This window comes from Xiphophorus maculatus, chromosome 17 (genome assembly GCF_002775205.1).
Source record: "Xiphophorus maculatus strain JP 163 A chromosome 17, X_maculatus-5.0-male, whole genome shotgun sequence".
Classification (NCBI taxonomy): Eukaryota; Metazoa; Chordata; class Actinopteri; order Cyprinodontiformes; family Poeciliidae; genus Xiphophorus; species Xiphophorus maculatus.
In genome coordinates, this window is record NC_036459.1 from 9,526,905 (window position 1) to 9,553,463 (window position 26,559).

Below are 26,559 nucleotides of genomic sequence, written 5' to 3' on the forward strand. Positions count from 1 at the left end.
CATTTTGTACAACATCATCAGTTGTTAGCGAGCACTGCTAATCCACCTCATTTGCTTTTGCTACTCGTCTTTAAATCTCTGGTGTTATGGTGAGAAAGCCGGGCAGAGAGACGTTGGAGTCTCTGCTTTCTGGTCCAGGAGCCTCCATTTTTTTTGGTTCTTCTGGGATTTGGGGTCATAGGTCAGGAATTGTTTGAGCTTTTCAGATGCTAATCAGCAGCTAGCAGTTGTACGTGTCATAACAAAAGTAAAAGGTCAGCGGAAACATGCAACGCCTCAAATTAAAAACACTACAAGCAAAAAGAACAGATGCGTAAATGTTTTATTTTCCTTCATGATGGCAGCATCATGCTGTGGGAATGCTAGTCTTTAGCATAAACATGGAAGCTAGTCAGCTAAAAGGTCATTACTGGAAAATCTGGAACTCGATCCAAAATATCGATATCAATACCAAGTCGATATCAGTATCGGATCGGTCCTATTGTGATAAGATAAATATTTTAGTTTATTGTATTTGCAATCTAATTTCTCAACTTTACTGTAAAGTTTTTTGGTTAGATTTTTTTCTCAAATTTAACTTTTGCACTTTTAGAAAATAATGCACGCAAATTTGTTTTGTTTTTCTACTATTTCCATTTATCCTGTAAATATGTTATTAAAGTATTTTGTAGACACCTATAAAGTTTATCTAAATCCTGTTCAAGGTTTGAACAAAATAATCCAAAATAAAAAAACCCCACATCAAAACCTTATTTAGTTGGTGTTTGATCGACACCAAAACACGCATTATTGCACACCTCTCAGCCATCAAATATAAGCAATTCAGTCACATTTACGTCAGAATGTCCCAGTCAAAGTCCAGATCTAAATCTGTTTGAGGAAATCAGTGTTTGCAGGCTCTCTCCATCTAATCTGACTGAGCTTCACGCCCGGCGCAGAAAGAGCAGGAAACATTTCGAGTCTATCTGGGAGAGCGTCACATAAATCCCGTCATAAGCGTAAGAATTTCTTTGAAAGCCAATGATTTTATGTTTCATTTTCCTGCCAAGTACACGGACTGATAGAAAATCAGGGAGAAGAGAAGGAAACCCAGGGGTATAAATCACTGACAGAGCGCAGGGAAGCTGGAAATCCTCCTCTCCCACAAAGTTAAAAGGATCAAGACTTCACTTTTTCTCCTTTATTGCTACAAAAATCGTACTTTATCACCGAGTTCTCTTGTTAAACGAACTTACTGCTGGATTCCGTGGCGCCAGATTGCGCACAACCAGTGAAAGTGAAACTATCACCTTTGGTTTGTCTTTAACTTCCCACTCCTGAGCTTTCAGGGGATAAACCAGAACCACGGTGTTCTGGTAGGTGCTGCTGCTGCTGCTGCTGCTGCTGTCTAACCAAGTCTGAGAAAGATCAAGACTGCATCTCGTTCACTGAAAGAATAAAAAAAAAAAAAAAAACGGGGAGAAATGACGTTATTTGACCATGTGCCCAAAATCCTTAATGAATAACTTAGAACTAGGAGGAGGCAAACGCTGCCCCAGCTGTTTCCTGTTGAAAATGTCTGTGTAATGTAGATAAATGTGAGGGATTTTCTCTCTAAATCCGTCTCCTGTTCGCTAAATCTCACTTCTCCAAAACGAGCCTGCGCAATGGAACAAAGTGGGAATATTGAGATGTGACATTGCCCCGCATCTTGTCCTCTTTCTTTGCCCCGATTTCTTTTTTTAATGACTTCAAACAAGTTGTTCATTTTCGCCGGGCTTCTTTGTCTTTTTGCGGAGATCCGCGGTGATGTCTAGCGCTGCTTCCTCTCGGTGGCATTTATGTGATGTCCTCAAGGTAACTCGGCTGATTTTACATTGTCACCTTGCTCACTGCTTGCGCTCAGCATCCTTCTGACTTTAAACCGAACCAGGAGCTTTTTCTAACTTGGCTTAGTTTTTTTTGTTAGTTTTTTGTTGTTGATGTTGTTTTTTTTTTCCCGTTTTAATTCAGTTTGCATGCAGTTCTCATTTGTGTTTCTTGCAGATTAATATCACCCCAAAAAATTCGCACCTTTTTGGGGGGATTAATTCATTATTTTTGAAAGCTTTGCCTGGTTTTGCACGTATCTTCTGCGCCTCCATGCGTAATGCCCCATTTTGCAGCAGAAAGCTTTAAAACTTTCACCTTAATTGCTGCTGAGTGTGCGTTATTAAACCTTAAATATTTCACCGGAAAACGGAGGGAAAGCTTAATCTGAGGCGCTCCAGGGCGTTTAGGGCTGTGCGGTTCTGATGTGGATGAATTTATTCGTTTTTATTATGCACATTTTGGCCCGGTCCGCTCTCTCCGCTGGCTTTGGCGGGATAACTCTTTTCCATCAAACATTTTGGATCGGAAAGATCCCCTGGCGGCTCTTTTCTGCATCCTTTATTTCTGAATTTCGAAGCACTTTTCGTGCGTAATAACGCGCTGACAGCTTTGGCAAGGGGAGACGGTGGCCTGCTTGTTAATGATATATATGATGAATGAATGTTCCTGATTAATGTGGATTGCTGCTAACTCCTTTCTATATGCTGGCGGCAGTATAGGGTGATAACGGGGAACGTGTGTTTTTAATTTGGATACACGCAGCCCTCCACGCACCATGCACCACTGGCATTAGGGCTTATTGCCAGTGGTGCTCCTAAGATGGGGCCGTGGGGAGCCAATGCCCATCCTCACAAACATGCAAGGCACCAAACTGTTGGTTTTATTTACTGATTTGTGCAAACAAATTAACATATAATTGAAAAGTTAATTTGTTTCCGTAATTAAAATTGAAAATCTGAAAGTTTCTGAGAAGTTAAGACTTATAGTGATTGATTTTTAATATGGAAAAGAACATAGGTATCCAAAGATGTAAACAGAATGTTTTGTGGAAGGAAAAACCGTGGCAGAAAAAAAAATGATCGAAGCAAAAGTGAAAGTCACTTTCACTTTTAGAGGGTTTTTCTTTCTCTAATTCACTTTTTGAATTGAATTTTTTGTTTATATTTTAACATGTTGCACCTTTAACTTGTAAAACATTTTAAAATGAAATGCTAACACTACTACTATTGGCTCTTGAATCACTGATTCCAGCTGTGAATTTGCACAGCTTGAAGCTGCTTTCCACTTCTCATATGCATCTTTTTCTGCCGCAGTTTTTCCTTCCACTTCACTTTCCATACAGCACAGTCATCATCTTGTTGCTGGATATCTGTCATCTCTGAAGTCTCCTCTGAAATTTAGAAATGAACGCAACATTTTTGTATTAACCCGTTTAATCCCAGATTTTATTCTGCAGAATAAGCACATGGATTACCTATTATTCATAAATTATTATAGTTTGTGTTAGTGAAAATGGAGGTTTTTTTACTCAGTTGTTGAGAAGCTGCAACACATAAAATTCTGCTTTTGGCTTTGAAAACTTTCTGGATGTGCTTCCGACTGGATCTTTTGTTTTTTATTTTAGAGTTTGCAGCCGGGTTGTTTTTGAAGCTGAACCGTTTCCCCTCATGTCCGGCTTTGTTACTTCAGCTGGCGACCGACTGTAACTCACACACTCTCCCTGTCTGGCTGTTCGCAGGGTGCGATGTGCTGTATCTCCTGTAGCCACACCCTCTCACTACTGCTGTGCATCCTCACCCTGACTCCGACGGCAACAGGGGCGGGTCCGGAGACCCTGTGCGGGGCGGAGCTGGTCGACACGCTGCAGTTTGTCTGTGGAGAGAGGGGCTTTTATTTCAGTAAGTGCACCTTTTTATTTATTCATAAAGGCTGGCTGTGTGGGTCTCAGAGCTCTCCACCTCCAGGAGGCTCATAAATAAAACAGCAGCCAGTTTGGCATCTTGTCTTGACTTTCCCTGCATTAATGTTTCGTCTGTAGTTCACTCCTTTTTTCCAGTCTTATCTCTGGCTTCAAGTGTTTTACTTTTAATCCAAGCAGAAATAAAATACGACTGAATGTTTGGTGATTATTGTCAGAAAAAGAAGAAAAAGAGCGACTGGATGTTGCTGTGAAGTTTTTCCTTTTTTTTCTCAATAGAACAGCATATATGGGATTAAAGTATTTGTGCCCCAAATCATCCATATTTTTTATCAATAAATCAATCAAGTTTATTTGTATGGCACATTTCAGCAAGAAGGCATTTCGTTATGAAATTAAAAAATTTTTAAAAATCAAATTTGTCGCTAAGAAGTTTCGCAAAACTGCAACAGAAACACTTTTATCAAATCACACAGGATGTTACTACTGGTGAAAACGACAAAAAAGACGACAGGAAGTGGTTGAAGGATGATGTTTTTAATGACAAACTTATTTATGTGTGATTATAATTGCATTTCTTATTTAATAAAAACGCCCCAATGTGCAAAATTGTGGGTTTTTTTTAACATTGACAAAGTATTGCAAACATAACAGAAACGCAGCTCCTGCTTTGAAACAGTTTGCTTTTACATTATTTTGAAAATGATTGCAATGTTTTCCACCAATGCAAGTTTATTTGTTTGACGTTAGCAGTTTTCTGCAGAGCTGGAGTTTATTCACATTGTTCACGTTTCAGTGGCAGTCATCCAGCAATTAGATTGAATTGTATTTAATGTCCTGAGCAAGAATCATATCTCCAACAAAACCATGTTCTGTCCAGGAACTGATTGTCCCTATGACTCATATGTAGTTTTGACCTAACAATCCATTATGAATGGTTTGGTTCTGTCCCAAACTTATGAAAGATTTTCCACATGCAGTAGACTTTGTCAGCTGCCAGTTTCAAGCAGAAAGGGAGAAGAAGATATAGCATTTCTCAGGGAGATCAGCGTCTATAGCACATTTTCAGTTCTTCTCTTTTCCAGTTATTGATTGCTTTCACCTTAGGCTGAACCAGGAATGGTTTGAAAATACATGAGAACCTGTTGACTGATGGAAAACTGGGGGGCCAGAAGGGGTTCCAGGTTTTGAGTCGCAGCCGACAGCCAAGCAGAGGTAATACAGTAGTTGTAGCTACTGTATGCTGAAGGGAAGGGAGAGCTCTTAAAAACCCGAAATACACATGAAACCATTTCATTCCCATCACAGTTTAGAAAGTGCTTCTGCAGAAGCTTCACAGTGTCCTGATTTTAACAAAATCTTGACATTTATTCTGTCATACTGGATAGAATAAATACAGCACATTAAATAGCAACAGGGCTTACATTCTTTCTACGGATGATTAATAGAAATATGTTGTTTATGGTTATCTTGACTTCCATGATTAATTGCATGAAAGGTTAAGGCAATGTCTTCTGCATTTGTTTCTCCGATATATTGGTGATATCGTTAGTCTTTAACAACAACTCACTTTCCTATTTTCATTATGCAGAAAACTAAATAAAATTCCTGACAAAATGTATCTTCTTGTTTAAATGGTTTTGACATCACAAAAAAACAAAGCACTCTACGATATGCTACTTTTCTAAATACATATAGCAAGTAGCTGTACCGCAGCTTTATCTCATCATATATTTCTGTATGTAAAAATGGATTATTTGTCTTGTAAAGTGGCTATAAATGATCTAAATTAAATGTGTTATCTCCAGTTATACACGCCAGCTAGCATCTAAACAGGACCTAACTCACTATAGTGTTTTCATCACATCTACGACTGTTTACATTTTGTACAAATTATCCTGCAAAAATGGTTCCATCATTGCAAAAACAACAACCAGACAACATTTTTAATGTCCTGTAACATTTACCAATGCTAACCATTTACGAAAACAGGAACAGTGAAGGACATTCAGTTTCTGCTGTGTATTTTTTTTATTTTCTGTTCTCTTTAAATCTGCCAGACCTTACTACATTTATTGCCACTTCTATGATGATTGTTAGCACATTGTGGCCTGTATTTGAAATGCACCTTTAATCACCGCTTTGGGATTGCATACTTAACACAATCTTTAAACTATCAAACCCAGTTCTCTACAATAATTTGTCTCCAACAATAATAAACAGATTTTAAACAACCCTGCAACTTCTAAATGCCAAGTTTTAGCTTCTTTTCTCACTTGCTCTTGTTGTGAGCTGTGTATAAAAAATAGCAACAAGTGGGGATTTGATTGCTATCCTGATCTATTTTTTTTTAGTCCTTCAAATTTACAGCTGGCTACAATACATAGCTCTGCTAACGCTAGCTAGCATAAGTTGGAATTGCATTGAACTTTGCTAGATAGCCAGCTAGTCCATTTTAGCGTCTTTTTAAAACTCATTCTTTTTGTGAGCTATCTATAAAAATAGCAACAAGTAGGGATTTGATTCCTACACTGATTTTTTTTTAGTAGTTTCTCAAGTTTACAGCTAGTTGCAGCTGTGCTAGCGCTAGCTAGCATATAAAGTGGAGCTGTATTGAAACTTTACATGCTAGCTAGTTAGCTAGCTAGCTAGTCCTTTATGCCGTATTAGTGTTTATAGATGTGTGTGTGTGTGTTTATAGTTTATGCCCTCTTTGGGAGCATTATTAGGTAATATAGCCACTAGAGGGCAGTTCTGAGTTAGTTTTTGGATTCAGAGGACATTTTTAAAGCATAGCAACGGTGGGGGAAAAGCTGATAGTGTTTATTCTCACAATGAAACATAAAAAGAGGCAGAAATGTGTCCATTAACTACATAGCAGCATGTGACTAGAAAAATCCCCTCATTTATGTCACTGCATCTTCTTCTTCTTTACTGATTTCACATATAGAAATAGGCTTTTGACCAAGTGTTGTTTAGTTATCACGTTTTCTTTTCCTCTAATGAACCTTTATAGCAGGTGAAATTGTGTCAGAAACTCTTAGACTTTAGATCTAATTTACAGTTTATGGAAGTCAAACTCTAATGGTTGATTATCCTCTTACTGAATTAACATATTAGTGCTGTTATTACTACTGCTAATACATTGCACAATGCAACTTGTACAGATTGATCCAACATCAGCTGTCCAGTCGTAAGGTCACCCTGCACCTTGATGATGCTCATTGTTTACCCTACTCTGAAGTTATCATTTCTTTGCCCAAACGCACGATTTTTGGATACTCGCCAAGTAATTGCAAAGTTTAAATATTGCTTGAAAAATTCCCAGATTTCTATTAATTTTCCCCTTTTTTTCTGGAGAGGTTTTCTCAAGATATTCCTGCTTTCTTTATGATCTTCAGTCCAGTAATTATAAAACTATTAATGCGATTGCTTAAACATTTGGAACATAGAAAAGTGTTAAAAGTGTGATTGTAAATGGAAAAACGTTTAAAAAAAGAACTTATGAGATTATTTATCCCTCAGGCGGTTTTTCTACTGCTAGCAAACATTCTATTTCCTACCAAACTGTATTATCTTCAAATTTTGACACTTCAACTTTGATCTGCTTTCCTAAATTTCATGTACAAGAAGTGGCTTCTTCAAAGTCCAAAGAAAAAACTTAAAATTTCTAATGGAAACCTTTTTAGGAAGCAACTTGGAGTGACTCTAGACTTTTGGACTGAACTGAAAATGTTTACTAAAACAAAGAAAACTAAAAAAGTCCTGTAGACATATCTACACTCAATATTAGCTGGAGTCAGCTCCTCTTATCTTCAGAGTCGGTTGTTTGTAGCATAGTTTGATCTTTTGGTCCATTTTATACAGTATTATTCAGAGGCACATCCATGATACAAGTCTCCAATATAATCCAAATGTTGGATTATATTCCTGCTTTGAGCTGACGAGAGTGGCTCCCTGTTTGGTTTTCTGGTGCTATATATCATACATTGGTTTTACCAAGTGGGTCTTTGATCTGTTGTTACTTGACTATAATCCTGAACCAATATTTTCTCTTTTTGGCCGTCCTCTGCAAACCCAAGAGAGAGTGATGGGTAGAAAAACTCCCTGGTTTCTGGTGGTTGGTTTGAACTTCTGCAAGTCGTTTTTATGATCTCTAGCTGCCTGAATGCTTTGAGTTGCTGCCATGTGATTGCCTGATTTATTATTTGTGCTAACAAGGACTCAAACAGATGCACCCAACAAAGTGTTTGGTGAGTATATTGAACTTTATAACCTACTTGAATCTGTAGGAGAGGAGGTGTTTTATGCACACTCACTTTTTTCTTTCAACAAAAAAGATGAGGTTTGAGCAGCAGGGTGCTGTTCTTTGGAAAATATGCCGCTTGCTGTCTTCCTGGGTTTCACTCGTTTATTTTCTTCTGTACGTTCGACTGTGTGAAGTGTCCGTCTGGAACCCGTCTGCTTTGCGAAGCAGCGTTGCTCCTTTCCCTGAACCCTTCTGCCGGACGTGTTGAACTTGGCAGCCCTCTGATTGATAATGGGTACAAGAACCAAACCCCACCTTATCCACCTTCAGCAACCAGCCAGTAGAGTAGCACTCTTTCATTTCAAGATGCTAGTCATTTTTTCCAAATATTAGCCTGACCTAGAAATCCCGACTTGTCTTCTCAATGCTTTACCAGATGGGCTGTGCTTTGATTTCACTGGGATGTTTGTTTTCTGAATCAAATATTTTATAAGGCTTTTTTGGCTTAAGTGTAAACTCCAAGTAGCTCTGTGGCCTCCGTCACTTTTAGGTCATGCTAAAATATTTAGCCATTCTAAATTTAGAACAGGACATCTTCAGAATGAATAATGCATAGCCCATTATGAGTCACAGGATGAGATAACCGAACATTTTGGGCTTGAAACGTATTGTTTTCTGAGTTATTTTGGGCTGCAGCCGTTAACGAGCGCTCCTGGTCGGTGTTCAACTCCGTCAATTTCTCCTGAGCGCCAGAGGATGAATAAACAGCACGTCACGGTCACGCACGCGCGCCCACGCTTAAGCGTGCACAACGAGGCCTCGTCCCTCAGCAGCAGGGGATTACGGGGATTACAGGATGATCAGGACTCCCCTCTCCTCTTCCCTCCATCACTATACACTGAGCTCAAACATGATGAGAAAGCGTCTGAAGAAAGGCCTCTTGTGTCCACCTCAGTGGCAAGAAAAAAAGTTGTATTTTCCCCCGGAAAAAAAAAGACACCTGAACCAAAAAGTCTCCAAATCCCGCCGGGAATTAGGGCTCAGAAGAACAAAGAGGCGCCTCATGTAAAGGACAGTCAGTTCTCCGGATTTAGACCCGTAAGTCAGGTGGAGCGGATATTCAGGGAGTTTTACCTTCTGTTTGTGTTGGCATGTGGCGAAAATGGGTTAAACACCTTAAAGGGGCAGTGTTATCTAAAATCGACTTTTTTCCAGCTTTACATCATGTTGTAATCTTATTCCTTCATCAAAAACATACCTGGAGTGCCGCTTTGATTCTTTCAATCATGTTTGAGAAATCCTTTCATCTCCGTGGCAACCACTCAAAAACACATGGGTGAACCTAGACCCGCCTTCGAGGCGCAGCTCCTCCTCAGAGCTGCCGTTTACAAGCTTCCACCTCACCTCAGCTCCTTCAGACTAGCCAGCAGCAATTAGCAAACACCTGGTCAAGCTGCCCATCTGCTGGGCTCGTTATAGGAGCTACTTGTCAGGTAAAAACGTTGCTAAAGGGTTAACAGAGGAGCCATGTTGTGATGATTTCCTGAAGGCGGAGTTTCACAAAGAGCAGGAGTTTTTAAAGACACAGACGCCCAATTTCAAGGCATTAAATTATGAAGTCAAATTTCTCTTAAGTCATACCATTTGAAATTAACATAGTTTCTTGATTATGCTATAAAATGGCACTATGTGCCTGGAAAACGCATAATATTGCCCCTTTGAGGGAGACACCGCAATTGTGAAATTGTGTTTTTCTGACATTAGTAGAATATAGACAAAGATTTCTGCACAAATGCAGCTAGTGAGTCAGACGTGTGTTCGTCTTAATTAGTCAGGAAATGTCTAACATTTCCAAAAACTCAAAGTCAACAGAATAATTAAAATATTTAATATTTGGAACCGTGGAAGAGGACTCTTGTTGATGGTGATAAAGGAAATAAAAAACTTCTCCAATAGTCAAAGTTGGATTTTGGTTTGTTTTATTGGTTTATTGTTATTTTTATATACTAAAAGCTTTACTTACTTACTTTTTAATACACCAGGATTACCTTAATATGTTAGAGTTGGGTTTTCTAAAGGATCCACCTCAGAAAATTGGGGAAAACTTTAATCTTTATCAACCCAAGGTTTTGAAGATGACTTGATCCTTTAGGAGTGTTGGACTAAATATGTTAAACTCATATTTAAAAATATCTCAGTATTTCAGATAAGCAAAGATAAAGATGTAATTGAAATACTATTAAATACTGTAGTAATCTAATTTAGGTTCAGGTAAAGTCCTGTTGTTTTCCTCCACACCTGATCTTTGTTAGTTAATTGCTCCCAGCTGCAGCATGTCAGTCGTTGTCCTCCCTCAGTATTAATACTTTCTGCCTCCTATCGCGTCTCTTTGGCTGCTATGACTGTGAATTTAGTACTTTAATGAGATATTTGTTCTCTGTGAGATATTTCATCATCATTTCTGCCATTCCTGACTGAATGTGGACCACATTTATCTCCAGGTAGTTTCACTTATACAACAGTTTTCTCTCCCAGTCTTTCTCAATGTTCAGTTGGGAGGTTAAATGGAAACAAGATTGTTTTTTCTGGAAATAAATAATTGGCATCAAGGCTGATATGAAACACTAGTTGGTAGTAGTTGGCTCCAGGAAAGGATAAAGTGCAATTTTTATAAAAAAAAAAAAAAGAGTTTTAGACTTGCAAATCTAGACTTGTAGAGTTTGTGTAAGTTGGTACTTTACTTGTATGTTATATGTTCTTGACAATATTTGCTTATTTCTTCTCTACAAGAAATTTGATGTTCGTTGGGCGTCTTGTACCTCCTATCTTGGGTTAGATTCAGTTTTAACGTGATTTGTAAATGTCTAATTATTCAAAGTTTTACACAGAGTGGTCTAGTAAAAGCATATTGATGGCTTACAAATAATGAAAACCCAAACTTTAACGATTAAATTTAAGATATTCTGAAGCCTGGCTTCTGAAATGTAGAAGCCAAGCTGTGCATTATATTCACTCAAAACATTTGCATAAATTTTGCCCCCAGAAAACTTGCTAAGCCTGGTGGTTGGGTGCTAGGACAGTCATTCATCCAGGGGCCATTGTGTTTTTTAGCTACATTTTTTTAAAAGTTGACAGGAAATGTTAAAATATTTATGTGTTATTAAAAAATTGGAAGATTAATATTTGAACACCAACTATAAAGTCTTAAAAAAGGCAAACATCTAAAAAAAAAACTTAAAAAACTAATGGTAAATAAGCAATGCTAAGCCTGGAGGGGGCACAAGTAAAGCCTGGTGGCCCGCCAGGCTTATGATGCACTGAAGGAAACCCTAAGTTACTGCCTTAAAAAATATTTTTGTTGGTGCCACATAGTAATTTTTTGGGAATCTAAACATCAGTCTTAATTAAAACTTTAAGTCACGATGATACTGAAATGTATTGAGACATAAACTGTAGACATAAACTGAAGTGTGAAAAACACTAAGTTGGTGTTATTTTTTTGTTTTCATTTATCACCCGTAGCAATCGCTTTGTTTTCAGTTACCAATCAATAAGGCCTTCCATCCCTTGACATTTCAGGAAGTACACGTTTAAGATCAGATTACCTTGCATCACATTTCTTGGTTTTTGCACAGCAATGGTTTAATCAGCCAAAACATATTTTTGAGAGGCACTAATGGTAAACGGGTAAATTTCTGCTGGGTTCGAGCAGCTTTCATTGTCCCTGCCCAGACGTCAGAAACGCCGGCCACTGTGCTGGTTAGAGCCGTGCGTTAGCTCCAAGAATCTATTTTTATGAACCATAAAAAGCTGTAAAACTCAGCTTTCTGTGCCAGTTATTGAACCCTACATGCTCACCCTGTCACACACCAAAACAACAACAACAACAAGTCTTATAAAATACTAGAGCTCTGGAACGCAAGGAGACAATAAAGTAAGCTGCAACTTAGCTCAGGGAGGCATAAAACCGATGCAAATTACTCTCATTTGTTTGAGAACACTCTTGGAAAGCAAGTCGTTGTTTATGAGGGATTAGCGTAATTATCAAAAGTGTTAAAACCTTTAAAACCAAAACCTTTTAGAGCTGAGTACTTCATGTATGTTTTTCCTAACTATCCAGAGTAGCAACCAGTTGATTCATCTTTCCCTTCCAGCTGTTTGTGCAGCAGGGTGGCAAACTGTGTTTGGACTAACACCGGGTGTTAATTTGCAAAGTCTTTTCTTCTTCTTCTTCTTCTTGGAAATGCAGCCAAACAAACAGACAGATCCCTGCTTTTCGCTTGTAATGGTTTGGTGTTTATATAACCACCAGTGTGGACTTGAGTTAAGTTTTTCTCTCTTTATTTCTTCACATCAGTCGTTAACATAGCAGCCAACGTTGCTCCTGCAGCAACACATCATCAGTTTGTTACTCAGTAAGTGGAACAAATTCCTGGAAAAGCATAAAATGCTCAACGAGATTAGCATACCGTCAATCAAAGGAGGTGTTCCATTCAGAAGTTATACATCTAGACAACTTGGGTTTCCTAGTTATAAATAATTCATCCACAAAACCTCCTCTCCTCTATCTCATTCACGCCTCCATTATCTTTTTTTTTTCTCAATCCAGAAGAGAAAGATGCTTCTGTTTCTGAATGAAAGCTGCCCTCTGTCCAAGCAACATTGTCAGAACAAGGCAAACACAGAGCAGGAGTTAATGCACTTTGTCAGCGCTGGCAGACTTCGGAGCCAAAAGCTATTAACTCTGAGAGAGAGAGGCATTTCCTCCTTGTAAATGCCATATTAAATTATTATTATTTCATTTGGTCACAGGGAAAAGCCCATCTCTTCCCAGCCTTTTCCTTGTTACCAAAAGAGCTGGGAATTCTAAATGGAGGTTCTGAGTTTTTCCAACGAAGAGCATCGTCTTTGAGTAAGACGGCAGGAATGGCGTCATCACGAAAAGAGAGTGACCTTCAAATAGCCTTATAAATTTTTACTGAAAACATTTTCGTAGCCTTTTTTGCTTATGTATGCATCTGAATGGCTCTAAAGGGGGGCTTTTTCCAAATGAATATGTGAATGAACAGAGAGGCCTGGATGTTTCTGCAGGTGGATCGGACTCAAAGGGCTGAAGAAAAAAAATTTACGGAGCCAAAAATGGCTGAATAGGACGTTCTCCAATACGTAGCCGCCAGATTTGGTCCTCAGTGTGCAGTGTTCAATGCTGTAAATTTTACTTGTTGGAATTTAATGTCATTAGGTTGGTTCATATTTTACTTATTGCTGTTATCATTGCTCTACTACAAGCATAGCGTTGGGAAACCTGCCAGAACAATAAGGGAAGAAAAACACAATCTGTTTTATAGACTGAAACTTTGCTAAGTCTGCTGGGAATGGACAATTATTATTATTATTATTATTATTATTATTTATTTTATTATAAGGTTATGGGAATTTTTGTTAGCCAGAGATAAAACTTGGTAAATTTAAGGAAACTTTCCCGAAGAAAGAAGTGTGGCAACATTTCCACCAAAGCACATGTGCCAAACTTGAGGCCCGTGGGCCAAATCTGGCCCACTGCAGCTTTATATGTGGCCCTTTAGATTCTAGACTAAACACCGACTGTGCTTAAATATTATGTTATCAATGCAGTTTTTTATCTCTTATTGTCAAATTATATCAATCAGTCCCTCCAGTTTCTTCAGAATTGCCGTTGAAATTCATGCAAAAATCAACAAATCCCTTCATGTTTTTGCGCCAACACATAACTGGGAGTTTATTGCAGATAGAAATTGTCAAAAACTTTCCTACTTGTACTAAACAGCTGCCTCAGGCTTAATTGATGTCAGATTGTAGTCCATGATCAATACAGAAAGTAATAAAAAGTCACATTTACCATCATAAATAAGCACAAATATTGCAAATATTTCCAAATTAGTACCACAGGCACTTTGATTTTTAAGAATTAATTTTTATTTTTAACAGGTTTTATCACTGTTTAAATATCAGTCTGTTGACCTCTAACCTTTTTCAGTAAAACTACTAAAAAGTCCCTCCAGACTTGCTTAAAATTTAACCTGCAGCATCTCAAATCTTTCTCATTCAAAGTTAACAAATATATACTTTCTGTAGATTGTTGAGGTGGTTGATTTGTGTCTTGAAATTAAAATTATGTGGGTACAAAAACGTTTTAATACCATAAAAGCAGGGATTTTCAAACTGTCACATGGGGCCAAATCATCAAGTCAAACATACTAGCAGACCAAAAACTATAACTTTTAGAAGAGCAAGCACTACAAAAAATATATACGTACCTGCTCAACAATAAACTAAGCATGCAATATTTTAATAAAATAAAGTAAGGAAAGCAATGTGTAGATCAACGTCAAGCCAATGTCAAGTTAGCAAATTGTTTGGGACTTATTTTAAAAAATATGTACAATGTACCTGAACTTATTCTCATAAAAAGAACAGGATTTGGGTCACTTCTTCTCTGAAAACACTTAATAAATTACAGACAATTTTAGGTGCTTTACGGTTTATTTTAATGTTAAAGTAACTGAATAAAGCTTAAGATATTCTATGGAAATAAAGAAAACACAAAGTCTGGTTATTAAGCGGTTATTACCCTTTCTTGCTATTATAATTTTGTCCTAGTAACATAATTAATCGCTCAGCTCTTTCAGACTAGCCAGCTGCAATTAGCAAACACCTGGTGAAACTCTTCATCTGCTTACACCAACTAATTAGTGCAATGCTGGTAAAGGTGTCAAAGGGTTAACAGACAAGTTGTGTGATGAGTTTTTAAAGAGACAGAGACCCAATTTCAAGGAGTTAAATTGTGAAGCCATATTTCATATATGTAGCATTTTTGTAACAGCTGAAGGTAACTTGACTCTGCTATAAAATGGCACTCTATTGTTGGAAAAACCAAACAGTTTTATAAAGAGTTTTGTTGAATTTTGCTTGAATGTAAACAACCTGAGATGACAGGATTTGGTTTAAATCACCACTGGTTACAAGGTTCTTTGTTCGCCGAACAGATAAACCAACAGGCTACGGGCCCAGCACAAGGCGGTCGCATGGCATCGTGGACGAGTGCTGCTTCCAAAGCTGTGAGCTGCGGCGCCTGGAGATGTACTGCGCACCCGCCAGGACTAGCAAGACATCTCGTTCTCCTCGCGCACAGCGCCACACAGATGTGCCAAGGACACCCAAGGTCAGCAACCCGGGACATCGAGCGGACAAGGGCACAGAGCGCAGGACGGCGCAGCAGCCAGACAAGACAAAAAACAAGAAGGTGAGCAAACTCTACACCTTGACTGATTCAGACCAATGAACTAACACAATAAATCCTGAAAATAATAAGTAATATCTAAATAAATCCAACTTGTTTTTCTCCCACAGAGACCTTCATCTGGACATAGTCAACCATCCTTCAAGGTATGGACGATCTTATCACAACTAAAGCCAACTTAATGCCATAAAATCACGTATTTATGGCTTGATTTGAGCAATAACTAAATACCATTTCCATATTATAGTACCTGCAGGCAAAATAACAAATATTTATATAATATGGTCCTAACATGAGATTTAAATTTCCAATATGTCCGCTTTAGGAAAATATTTGGTCACCCCTAATCTATACAAACAGGCACGATAGCTAAAGCAGTGTTTGATTATTTATTTATTTCTTAAACTAAGCTCAAAATAAGGAAAAATTAAGCTTCTGTAAGATTTTAGAGTCTAAGAATTGGTTTTTACATAGTCAAAAATATATAATTTTATGCTAGAACCTTCTATATTGGGCAAGTTGCTGCATATTCATAGCAAAATGTAGGGATTCTACAGCCAATATGGCGGCCATCTTGAAAATGGGCTATAACCTTGAACAGATGGTGCTTGTATTTGGCCAAATTTGGTGGATGTGTCATCATTTGGTTTATTCTTACCAAAGGATAAACCAATTCATCCTTTGGTAAAAGCTGATGTTTTAATGCTGCTAATATTAACATTATGTAACACTAATTTGGAAAATTAAGTGCACCCTACATTGAATGATACCTCCTCACCACATCAGTTCGTTCTGCTTTTCAGATGTCATTTTTTGCACTCCTAATGGTTCACCTCTAAATATTAATCAGGATAAGATCTGGACTTTGACTAGGCAGCTGCTTCCCCTGAGTTGGTATATTGTAGATGTATGGCTGTCAGTACATCGCTGTTCTGTTGTTGACCCCAGCTTGGGCCAACCATTGGACATATGGCCTCACAGTTGATGCTGCCATACTCTGGTTTACAGAGGCGTTAATGGCTGACTCATTGGCTGTAAGGTGTCCAGGTCCTGTGGCTCCGAAGCAAACCCCCATCATAACCACCACTGTGTTACGCCTCCACTACAGCTGGTGTGAGGTCGTTTGGGTTTGGTTTTCTCCAAACATGGTGCAGTGAATTATGGCCAAATCTATGTTTTGGCGTTTAGGTGATTTGTGCCACAATGATTACAAACAAATGTCCTTGTACAGTCTTTTTCTAATTGAGATGTCATGAACTTTAATGTTTAGTTTAATGTAATTACAAAATGTAACATTTCAAAAATAAATTTGCTTAATGGAAACTATTGTTGTTTGATAAAATGTTTTGGCGGAAGGATGAGGTGGTTTTTTTGGCCATATTGAAATTGATTTATTTCACAAAACTGCAATGGAAACACTTTTTTTGAAACGATCAACAACCGAATGTTGCCACTGGCACACATCACAAAGAAGACAGGAAGTAGTTGGAAGATAATGCCGTGGCATATATTTTTTTAATGACTTATCGTGTGAATAAACTTATTTGTGTGATTTTAATTGTGCTTCTTATTTAACGGAAACACTGCAATTGTAAAATTATGCTCTTTTAACTTTAGCGGAATGTAGCCAAAGTTTTGCACACATTTGTAATAGAAATGCCTCTAGTGTCATCATGACAAGCAAGTGGTTAAAAAGCTAAATAAGGATTCATTCACACCAGCCCTGTTTAGACTGATTTAATCAAACTCTAGTTAGTTTGTTTAAAACATTTGGTTCATTTGGGGAGGTGTGAACGCAATCGAACTCTGATGCAAACTAAAAAACCAAACACTGGTCTGCCTAAAAACTATGGTCTTTGTTCGTTTGAAGTGAACTCGTTTGAAGTGAACTCTGGTGCGATTCAAATACAGATGTAGATATAGAAGTGAACTATTCTGGGTAAATGCAACCAAACCAAACAGGAATCTGGCGCTAGCGGTAGAAATGGTTTTTACCAAAGACAAAAGAGAAATCCTACAGCTAAATCTGATGCCATTCTATTTGTGTTTACATTTTACAAAGAAGGAAATTGCGCTCATTGTCTTCTTCAGAGGCCTTTGTGTCTTTTCCTTTAACGGTTCTTGGTCCAGCGCCCCCACAGGTGAGGAGGGGAACAGGTTTTTCATAGAGTTTGGTTGGTTTGACACAAAATTGAAATATTTAAATTTTGGTCCCCAATGTGAAAATACCCTTAGATTTTGATGGCTCTCATTGGTTGTTCTCAGTTTTGTTCTTGTAGATTAGATTGTTTATCCGTATTGTTTGGGAATGGTATAAAGTACTAATACTATTGGTTCAAATGTCACAGAAACATCCTCCGGTTTCCAACTTAACAGCTCCTAAAGTCCCATAGCATTGTAACAACTGACCCAACTTTCATTGGTAGTGACTTCTAAGATGTGTTTGTTTTTGTGTTGCAGGAAGTCCATCCGAAAAACTCAAGTCGAGGCAGCTCTGGGGGCAGAACTTACCGAATGTAGGGAAGCATCGAATGGACAACACCTTAGGAAGAGAGAAGGGAGTAGCCTTACCTGGTACCCCTGTGGAATGGTTCACTGTATAACATAACAAAACGAAGCTAAAAATGGCCTAAAAGCTTTAAAACAGTAGAAAAGTTGAGTTAAAGGGTTGGATGAGGGTACTTGTGATCATCTTAAACACTGCACCATTCCATATCGGGAGGAAATCTTTGTTAACTCAATCTAACAGACTAGTTTAGCTGCTAAGACACAATAAGAGCTTGCTATACCTCCATGTTTAAACGGCAACAACCACCTTCCTTGGCTCCAGAGGAGGTGGGAACGTCACCCAAACAGGAATAGTTGGTCACATCCTTTTCACTCTTCTGATTACTTCTTTGTCACAGCCACATATAGCAGTTACTATCCCTGTTTAAATTCAATTTTACCTTTAGCGTTTGTTTTTATGCACTATGCATTACTGTGGATATGTTGTTTATCTGAAAGACCAACACCATGTTGTTTATTGTCGAACTTTTAAACGTTGCTGATGTTAATTTCCTTTCCAAGCCCCACTTAAACCATAATTTGTAGGTTTTAGTTAGTTTGTTTTTTTTAAATCAGCTTTTCAATTAACCCAGGATTTCTGACTTCTCATCTTGTCGTGGTTGTTTAATAAACAGAAATGGGTCAGTCAGTGGATTCAAAGTTCAGCTGGCATAAATGAGAGCGCTAATCAAATAGTCAAATCAGCCATTATGTTTGCTTTCTGTTAGCTTTTCACAGGTCACCAGTTTTCCCAGATCTGATTGCGAAAACTCCAGCTACCTGGAGACAAACATTTTGTACAAATCATGAATGATCCGTTTTTTGAAAGTAACTTCTTAGGATAAGGCAAAGAAAATTGAGCCAAGGCCAAAGATTAAAGCAAAAAACTAAAATATTGGAACTATATTGGAAAATTAACCGTACTGCTATTTTTAAAAATAATAATTTTTATTGGACTTTTATATTATAAATCACAACAAAGTTGTGAAATGGGAGAATCCTGCAGGTCTGTCAGGATATGTCCCTTCCTGCTTTGCACATCTTCAGACTGACAGTTACATCAATTTTACAATGTTGCCATTATTATGGGTTGTTTTTTTTTTTATTTTGAACTTTGACTAGACCATTCCAATACCTGAATACGCCATTCCAAAGTAGCTCCTCCTCTACTAGTTTACCTGTAAATAGGCCTGTCGCAATAACAAATTTTTCTGGACAGTAAATTGCCCACAAAAGTTATTGCAATAATCGATAATATTGTTGTTTTGAGAGGTAGGCCGTTCAGACCGTTTTCAACTAATATTAGAACTAATTTTCAAAAATCAATGAAGGAAAAAACTGAAATAACAAATAAAATCAGTAATAAAGTCTCTATTAACAAAACTATCCTTCTAAAAAAGCTGTTAGTTGAGACCAAAGTGAAGACTTGTGTCATCCAGTTTTTGAAAAACTATAAATAATCCTGGAAATGATTATTTTAATTTTCCATTTGTTTAAATTTATCATGCGAATAATCGATTTATTGCTTACTGCGACACTAATCTTCCGTTTGACACTGATTGGTTCCCTGGTCCTGCAAATTAAAAGCATGTGCACAAGAAAAATAAGAAAAATCCCAAATTTTGTCTCTTCTTACTTACTCACTTTCTTCTACATGTTTGCTTCATTCCTTGTGTGGCTTTTGGCAAACTTAAACAGGACTTCTTTCAGAAATCTCAGTTTCTCTGTGCAACTTTTCCACAAAACAAATATTTGTAAAGAGCACGACTAACAGTGACCCTATCAACAGATTCTCTGCAGCTCCTCCAGAGGCATTTCAGAAACTGAATACATGTGCACACCACAACTTTCACATTTTGGTTTGGAAACATTTAGGAAAAACATAATTTTCCCATTTCTCAATTCTACTAGTTAAAATTCCAGTAAAATGAGATTTAGCAAAGTTTAGCCTAATTATCACTCTGATGTCTTATTTAGCAGAGGACAAAAAATTCCCAATATTAGTTTTGGCTTGGATTGTATAATTTGATGCAATGACAACCAAACAGCACAGCATCCGTTTCAAAGTCCACTGGGAAGTCATGCAAAATAAACTGGTAAACATTACCAACCAACGTCTGACAGGGGAGATGCAGAATTGCAACAGTACGCAATTACACTTATAAATAATCCAAATATGACCAAGGGTCAGGATCACCTTCACAAATTTCACAAACATGCCAGTTCTGAGAAGCCACTGCATGATAATTGACAGGAACCAAGTTTTTTTTTTTTGTTTTGTCTGAGCCTCCCTGAAAACGCCCCAAATATGGCTCATATCTGGCTCTGTCTCCTCTCTCTGTGTATAATCAAACTGTACTCCCAATATGTTAACCTATGTATTACTATCACTCATTGTACATGATGGTTTCATATAGCAAAACTGTATTAAAAATCCTATCCACTGTATAATGGTGCTATTTTATAGTTTGGTACTTGCAAAGAGATGGCTAAGACAGACGAATGGCAGGGCTTACATTGGAGGTCTTCCCTTTTGCACAGCCTTGTGGCCACCATGTTAATAGTGATTTTATTTGTAAGCAGTTTCAATAGTGGAAGCAAGTAAATGTATCTGTGTGATCTCTGTGAAAGCATGGAGAGTAAAATGAGAAAAAAGGAAAGAAAAAAAAAAAAAGGAAGGAAAATGAGTATACAATGTTGTGGCCCCAAGAAGGCAAAATGCTATTTTTTCTACTATTCTTAAATTATTTTCTCAACATAAATCCCTTTTGCCAAATGTCTTGAGAAAAATACTGTGATTCTTCCAGTTGTGTTTAAGCTTGTTAAAGGTCATGGTGTGCTTTTGTCTGTCCAGTGTGTGTGCGTGTGTGTGCATATGCCTCCCTGGAAGCCAAAGTATCTAATATTAGGAGAACTCAAAGTGGGATTATGCAACTTTTGCTTGACATCCTCTATTGTTGGTAGAAAGTAATTGCATTTTGTTCATTATTATAATTTTGCCTGTGATACTTTACTTTTTTTATAGTTTGCATGATCATATTTAAGTAGTTTGGGTAAACTTCTTAAAAATTATTTTCCTTACAAAATTTACTTCAACTTAACGTGATTTCGCTGTCCTGAAAATCAATCTTTATTAGGAGGTTATACATTTTATTTTATAATAAAATCCAGAACTTGTACCTGTGAATGGATTAGCACCTAAACATGCTCTGATTGCAAGAAAACCTAGAACTGGTTGCTCAGCAACAAAGATAACTAATATTAGCTTTAAAAAAAAAAAAAGAAAAATATGTTAACTTAGGCTACCTTCACACTGCAGCCTAAAGTGACCCAATTACGATTTTTTTTTTTTTGTCAAATCGTATTTTTCGGCGTGGTTGTTCACTCTTCCAAATACATGCGACTTGTATGTGCTCTCTAGCGCCATGGTTGTTGTTTTTCTTCCCGCTTGCACGTATCAGGACCCAGAATAGTGACGTTTGCCGAGTATCAATTACGTTCAGGTAGGCCGTTCAGATTCTGATCACATTTGTAAAGAGTGGATGTATATCGGATATCTAAGTGGCTCATGAGACGATCAGATACAGGTCGCGTTAAGGCAAAAGAAAAAAAAATCGGATTTGGGTCACTTCTGGCGGCAGTGTTAACCTAGAATAAAACGTCAGCTGCTTGTTGTAAATCCAAGTCTGACTTTTATTAGTGGCAGCCATATCAGATAGATTGAAGTTGGAGATGTAACCTCTGACTTCCAGTTAGATTTCAGAGTGTTCTTTATATATATGTAAATAATTATTATTATTGTTTGTCCCTTTATTATTTTGCATATTAACATGGCTAGTCAAGAGTTGTGAAAAAATTCCACCAAACCACTTAATCAAATAATTCAGCAATGCTTACGAAGTTTGGCAAAAAGCTGAGAAATAAATTTGTTTTAGGGGTTTTTCTTTCGCTAAACATAACACAGGATCAGTCAAAGGTTTATATTTCAGCTGTTAGCTCATGTTAGCCTAAAACATATTGCGAAAACGGTTAGCATAATGTTGTTTTCCCAAAGCAGACCCCAAATTTTTAGAAAATCAATCATCAATTCTCATGGACATTGATCTAAAGGGAACCGAAACTGTTGGGAACATTTGCTTAGTTATATTTTTTCGTCATCTCTAGAACCAATACACTTTCATATCTGTTAGCATTAGCTAAATTTAGCCAAAAGCATGCTAGAAAGTCTCAGTGTAGTGTAGTTTTGTTTGTTCTTAGAAGCCTCAAAGATCCTAAGCTAATAAAAAAACTGCAACATCCTAAATAATTTGATGAGCCTAACATCTTTATGATATTCTGTTAACCAGCTATTTCCTTCTTTGACGTCTATGCTATGCTAACAGAGCTAAGCTACATAAGCTAACCAGCCACTGCGACTTCTTCTATAAACAGTCAAGCACATTCATGAAAATACTTTAGACTTCTTGTTTACTTTAACATTTATTTTGCAAAATAAAGCATGAAACTTTCACATTTATGAGTAGATACAAGCTTAATTAATGTTATTTTACATAAATTGTAACAACTGTATGTACAAATAAAGGGGTTAAATTGCTAAAATAGCTAAACAGAGGAGCCTTGGTACTAGCAAATGGCACAGATAATTTAGACATTTCCACAGAAAAATTCATTTTTCAATACTGAACTGCATAATTGGTACTGTAATTTAGAGAATTAGGCTGCTTGTATAATTTTGGTAAAACATTATGATTCCCTCTATTTTCAAAATGTAAAAAAAATAGTATTTTAACACCAGGTCAAAATGCTAGTTGAGATTTTTACGCATGCACAAATCAACATTTGCATTTTTATTACCATTTAACAAAAGTTGCATGGTCCCACTTTCAAAGTCAGATAAGGTTTTAAATAATTTATTGAGGAAAAAATTGACTTAATCTTAGAAGTTCAGGAGCACTCAATCACTCAAAATCAAAAATTGCTTGCATCCAATTAACTGGCATAGTCGATACTCTTGAGCGTCAAAAAATAACATTAAAGTGTGTGAAACGTTTGCAACGGTTTTTAATGTTCTTTTTAAAATAGGAATTTTTGCCCAGATGAGTAGGGTGAAGTAAAAGCTACAGTAGATGGAGAAAATATGTTCTTCCTTTAGATATACAGTACATACCAAAGACTTTTTAAATAAATTATAACTCATGAAAATATAACTATAGCATGATTCACTTGTTATCTCGACTCCACTGCAGTTTAATGCTTAAGTATCTGAAATATGGCTAGTGTTGTAAAAAGTGAAAGTGCGAATGAACCAGACAGAAATCTCTTTGTGTATATTGCATATTTTAAGGAGCAAACCACAGAAACGACTTCAAATCATCTGCTTATGAATCACTCGAACATTTCAGTCTGTCAATTGTGTGAAATAATCAAAAAAGACTTGAGCATGGGAGGACGTGTGTGAGTCATTCATGACTCCCTGAAGTGTTTAATGAGTAAATGTATTTTCCTGAAGCTCACTGTCCAAGAAACTGTTTAATTACAGCCCTGTTATTTATGGTGCTTGATTGCCTTCTGTAGGAAAAAATACTGACAAACTGTTCACCATTCCTGCTGAATAAACCACTTGTCAACGTCACAGAAATGTCTGGAGGCTGTTTTATTCAACACTCGCACACTATACCTTTAAAAAAGCATTTATAGCCCTTAATCTTTATCACACAGGGCCGGTCCAAGGCTTTTTGGAGCCCTATGCAGGTTTTCATTAGGGGCCCCCAATACTAGTTGCTTTGTCATTCCAATGTGTGTAAAATGCTATAGTTAGTGTTTTTGTAGTTAAATAATTACATTTTGAAATGCAGCGTTGTTGTTTTAACTATTTGAAAGTAAAAACAGATGATAAACACTGAAAACCTCTTGGTTATTCCACCAAATATTGAGCCAAAACAGTATTGTTTCTAAATAAATATGAACTTGTTTTCTTGAGGTCTGAAAACACTGCATCTTTTTGTTATTTTGAGCATTTCTCATTTTATGCAAATAAATACAAAAATTTTGCTTGGAATTTTGGGAGACATGCTGTCAGTAGTTCATAGATTATTAAGTCTCTTAATTTTTTCCAGAGGTATTTTTTTTTAATCATGCCGGTCTGGTGCTTTTTGGACACTGTCGTATTGCAGCAGCTGCTTAACTTGCATATGTCTCGGGCCGGCCCTGACCTCAAGCTGTTTAATCGGGATTTTTATGTGATCTCCAGCATAAAGTAGAACATAATTTTGAAGCTGGAAGGAAAATCTTCATGTTTTTCCATTTATTTAGAGGTTAAAATCGTAAAATTTGGAGTGCATAAGTATTTTGTTTATGTGGATGACCAGATGATGATTTCACGATGCTTTTAATGTTCTACTAAAAATCACTCGGAATAGTTTTATTTATACTGACAAGAGGTGTGAATAATTTTGAGGCACTTCAGACCCACAGACGGTTGGTGGAAAGCTAATACCGCGAAGACATTATTTTCCCTCTTACATAACGTCGCAGCTTTTACGAGGAACTCTGTTGACTCAGACACACAAACGGCAGATAATTAAATAGTTGATGTTTGTCCCTCTTTAAATCCTTTAAGATATTTTGGCTGCAGATAAAGCCAAAAGTCAAGCTGTGTGCACGCTGAAGCTGACCGCACTGGTCGTACCGAAAGACAACGTGATACTTCCTCGGAGGCGGAGGGGTCCGCCAACCCAAACACAACGGGGTGTGGTTCTCCTTGAGGCCAGAGCTGCATGTTCAGCTCTTTGGAGGATGCTCGCAGTGACAGGGCCGCGCTCCAGCCCGCTCGCCGTCAGCACTTTTACAAACGGATGCATATATGGAGCAGGGATGGGAACCTTGATGAATTGACTCTCTGGCGGCCGCCCAGCAGGCGGCGGGGATCAAAACGAGGAGCGGAGGGGGAGGTCGGCTCGCTCCAGGTCATCCTGGATGTTATTACATCCCTCCTCGAGACTAATACAGAATTGATTATGGCACCACAACGGTCTGGTTACAGGATGCAGAGCTGGGTTGTAGTAGTTCTGGGTTTCTTGTTATATTTTCTTGTGACTTTTTGTTTAATTCAGTTAGTTTTAATCACTATCAAGCTGCAGTACGTAACTTTTATTTTAAAAAAATGGTATGAAATGGATAATCTGAGAGAAAATCGAACTCCTCTGCTTTCTGGAAACAACCAATCAGAGCCAGGAGGCGGGTCTTAACGGTGTCAATCATAATCTCTGTTGTGAATCCTAAAGCTAGTTAGCATAGCCACCGTTGATGGCAGATAAGCACTTTTTCTGTAACTGTAAGTTGTTTCTCTGCCGTTAGCACATTTAAGATCACGTACATGAGTTTGATTGACAACGCTAAGACCCGCCTCCTGGTTCTGATTGGTTGTTGGTGCATTTCTTCATAATATCTCAGGAAGGAGGTGGAGGAGATCGATCTTTTCACAGATTATCATAAACTGTCACAACATGAAGACAATTTTAACAAATATATTAAAAATATATAAACTAAAACTAACAAAACAATAAAAACTGAAATTAAGAAAACATTTTTGCTAACTGAAATAAATAAAAACATTAATGAATGAGGAAAAAACTAGCTAGAACTACATTGTATGTTTATAAAACACTAAAACATGCTGAAATTGCAGATATGTCTTTCATTTTCATGTTAATTAATCTATTTATTGACCTTTTCAAACTGAAGTCAGCAATTTCACTGGTCTGCAAAATGGCGATTGTAAAAGTCAGTTGGTTGTTCAACAATAATTTAATCCATTTATTGTTGAATTCTGCACCTAAAAGTTGACAAAAGTGTTAAAAAAACTCAAATTACTACTATAAACAATAAAAACTAAACTAAAAGTAAACAATATTTAACTAATAATAACTAGCTTTGGGCTTTTCATTACAGTTTATGTCTAATTCAGTTAGTTATAATAGTTTTTAGAGTGTGTTTGCTAGTTTTATAATTATTAGTAGTTAAATATTATTAGTTGTAGTAGTAGTTTTAATTTTATCACAATTTGGCAAATGTTTAGGTGTAGAATTCAAAAAGGTAAACGTATTGTGATTGTGTTTACATTATCACATTACATACAATATTTTCAAAACATTCAGTTATTGTTCAAGTTTTTCTGCCGCCATTTTGAGAGAAAAGATTAAATAAATTTAAAAACACAAAAACAACGGACATTATATCTAAAAGCTGCACAGTGGTGTAGTTGGTAGCACTGTTGCCTTGCAGCAAGAAGGTCCTGGGTTTGATTCCCGGCCCGGGGTCTTTCTGCATGGGGTTTGCATGTTCTCCCTGTGCATGGTGGGTTCTCTCCGGGTTCTCCGGCTTCCTCCCACAGTCCAAAAACATGACTGTCAGGTTAATTGGTCTATCTAAACTCTCCCTAGGGTGAACAGAAAATGGACGGATTATATCTATAATTTCAGTGTGTTTTAGTTACAGTTTTCCCCCATTCATTACCATTTTAATTTGGTTCATTTAATCAAAACCTTTTTCTCAATTTCATTTTCATTTTCCTAGTTTCAGCTAACCTTCAAATAAATCTGACAGATTGCGTGCAGAACATTTACGGCAAGCTAATAATTAAAGATTATCTTATTCCTTTGCGCGCTCTTATTTAGTGTTGCGTCGTGAAACGAGAATATGTGAGTAACCTCAGAA

General features: G+C 37.2%; 1 protein-coding gene across 2 annotated transcripts; it reads left to right on the forward strand.

The window, feature by feature from the left end:
• Nucleotides 1-927: 927 nt before the first annotated feature.
• Nucleotides 928-23,476, forward strand: igf1 (insulin like growth factor 1). 2 transcript variants are annotated; one of them, XM_023350163.1, is made up of 5 exons: nucleotides 928-998; nucleotides 3,590-3,749; nucleotides 15,044-15,300; nucleotides 15,408-15,443; nucleotides 17,758-23,476. In XM_023350163.1, exons 2-5 carry the CDS (start codon nucleotides 3,596-3,598, stop codon nucleotides 17,815-17,817), a joined length of 507 nt encoding a protein of 168 aa, XP_023205931.1. In that variant the 5' UTR covers nucleotides 928-998; nucleotides 3,590-3,595; the 3' UTR covers nucleotides 17,818-23,476. The 2 variants fall into 2 exon arrangements, with proteins under 2 accessions (XP_023205931.1, XP_023205930.1); XM_023350162.1 differs by lacking the exon at nucleotides 928-998 and adding an exon at nucleotides 1,546-1,836.
• The last annotated feature ends 3,083 nt before the right edge of the window (nucleotides 23,477-26,559 follow it).

What these genes read in the sequence shown, in the direction of transcription:
- igf1 (XM_023350162.1), top strand. Translation starts at nt 1,789, where the DNA reads ATGTCTAGCGCTGCTTCCTCTCGGTGGCATTTATGTGATGTCCTCAAG. An exon ending in AGAGAGGGGCTTTTATTTCA is followed by an intron (nt 3,750 to 15,043) that starts GTAAGTGCACCT and finishes TTCGCCGAACAG; the next exon opens with ATAAACCAACAGGCTACGGG. An exon ending in ACAAGACAAAAAACAAGAAG is followed by an intron (nt 15,301 to 15,407) that starts GTGAGCAAACTC and finishes TTTCTCCCACAG; the next exon opens with AGACCTTCATCTGGACATAG.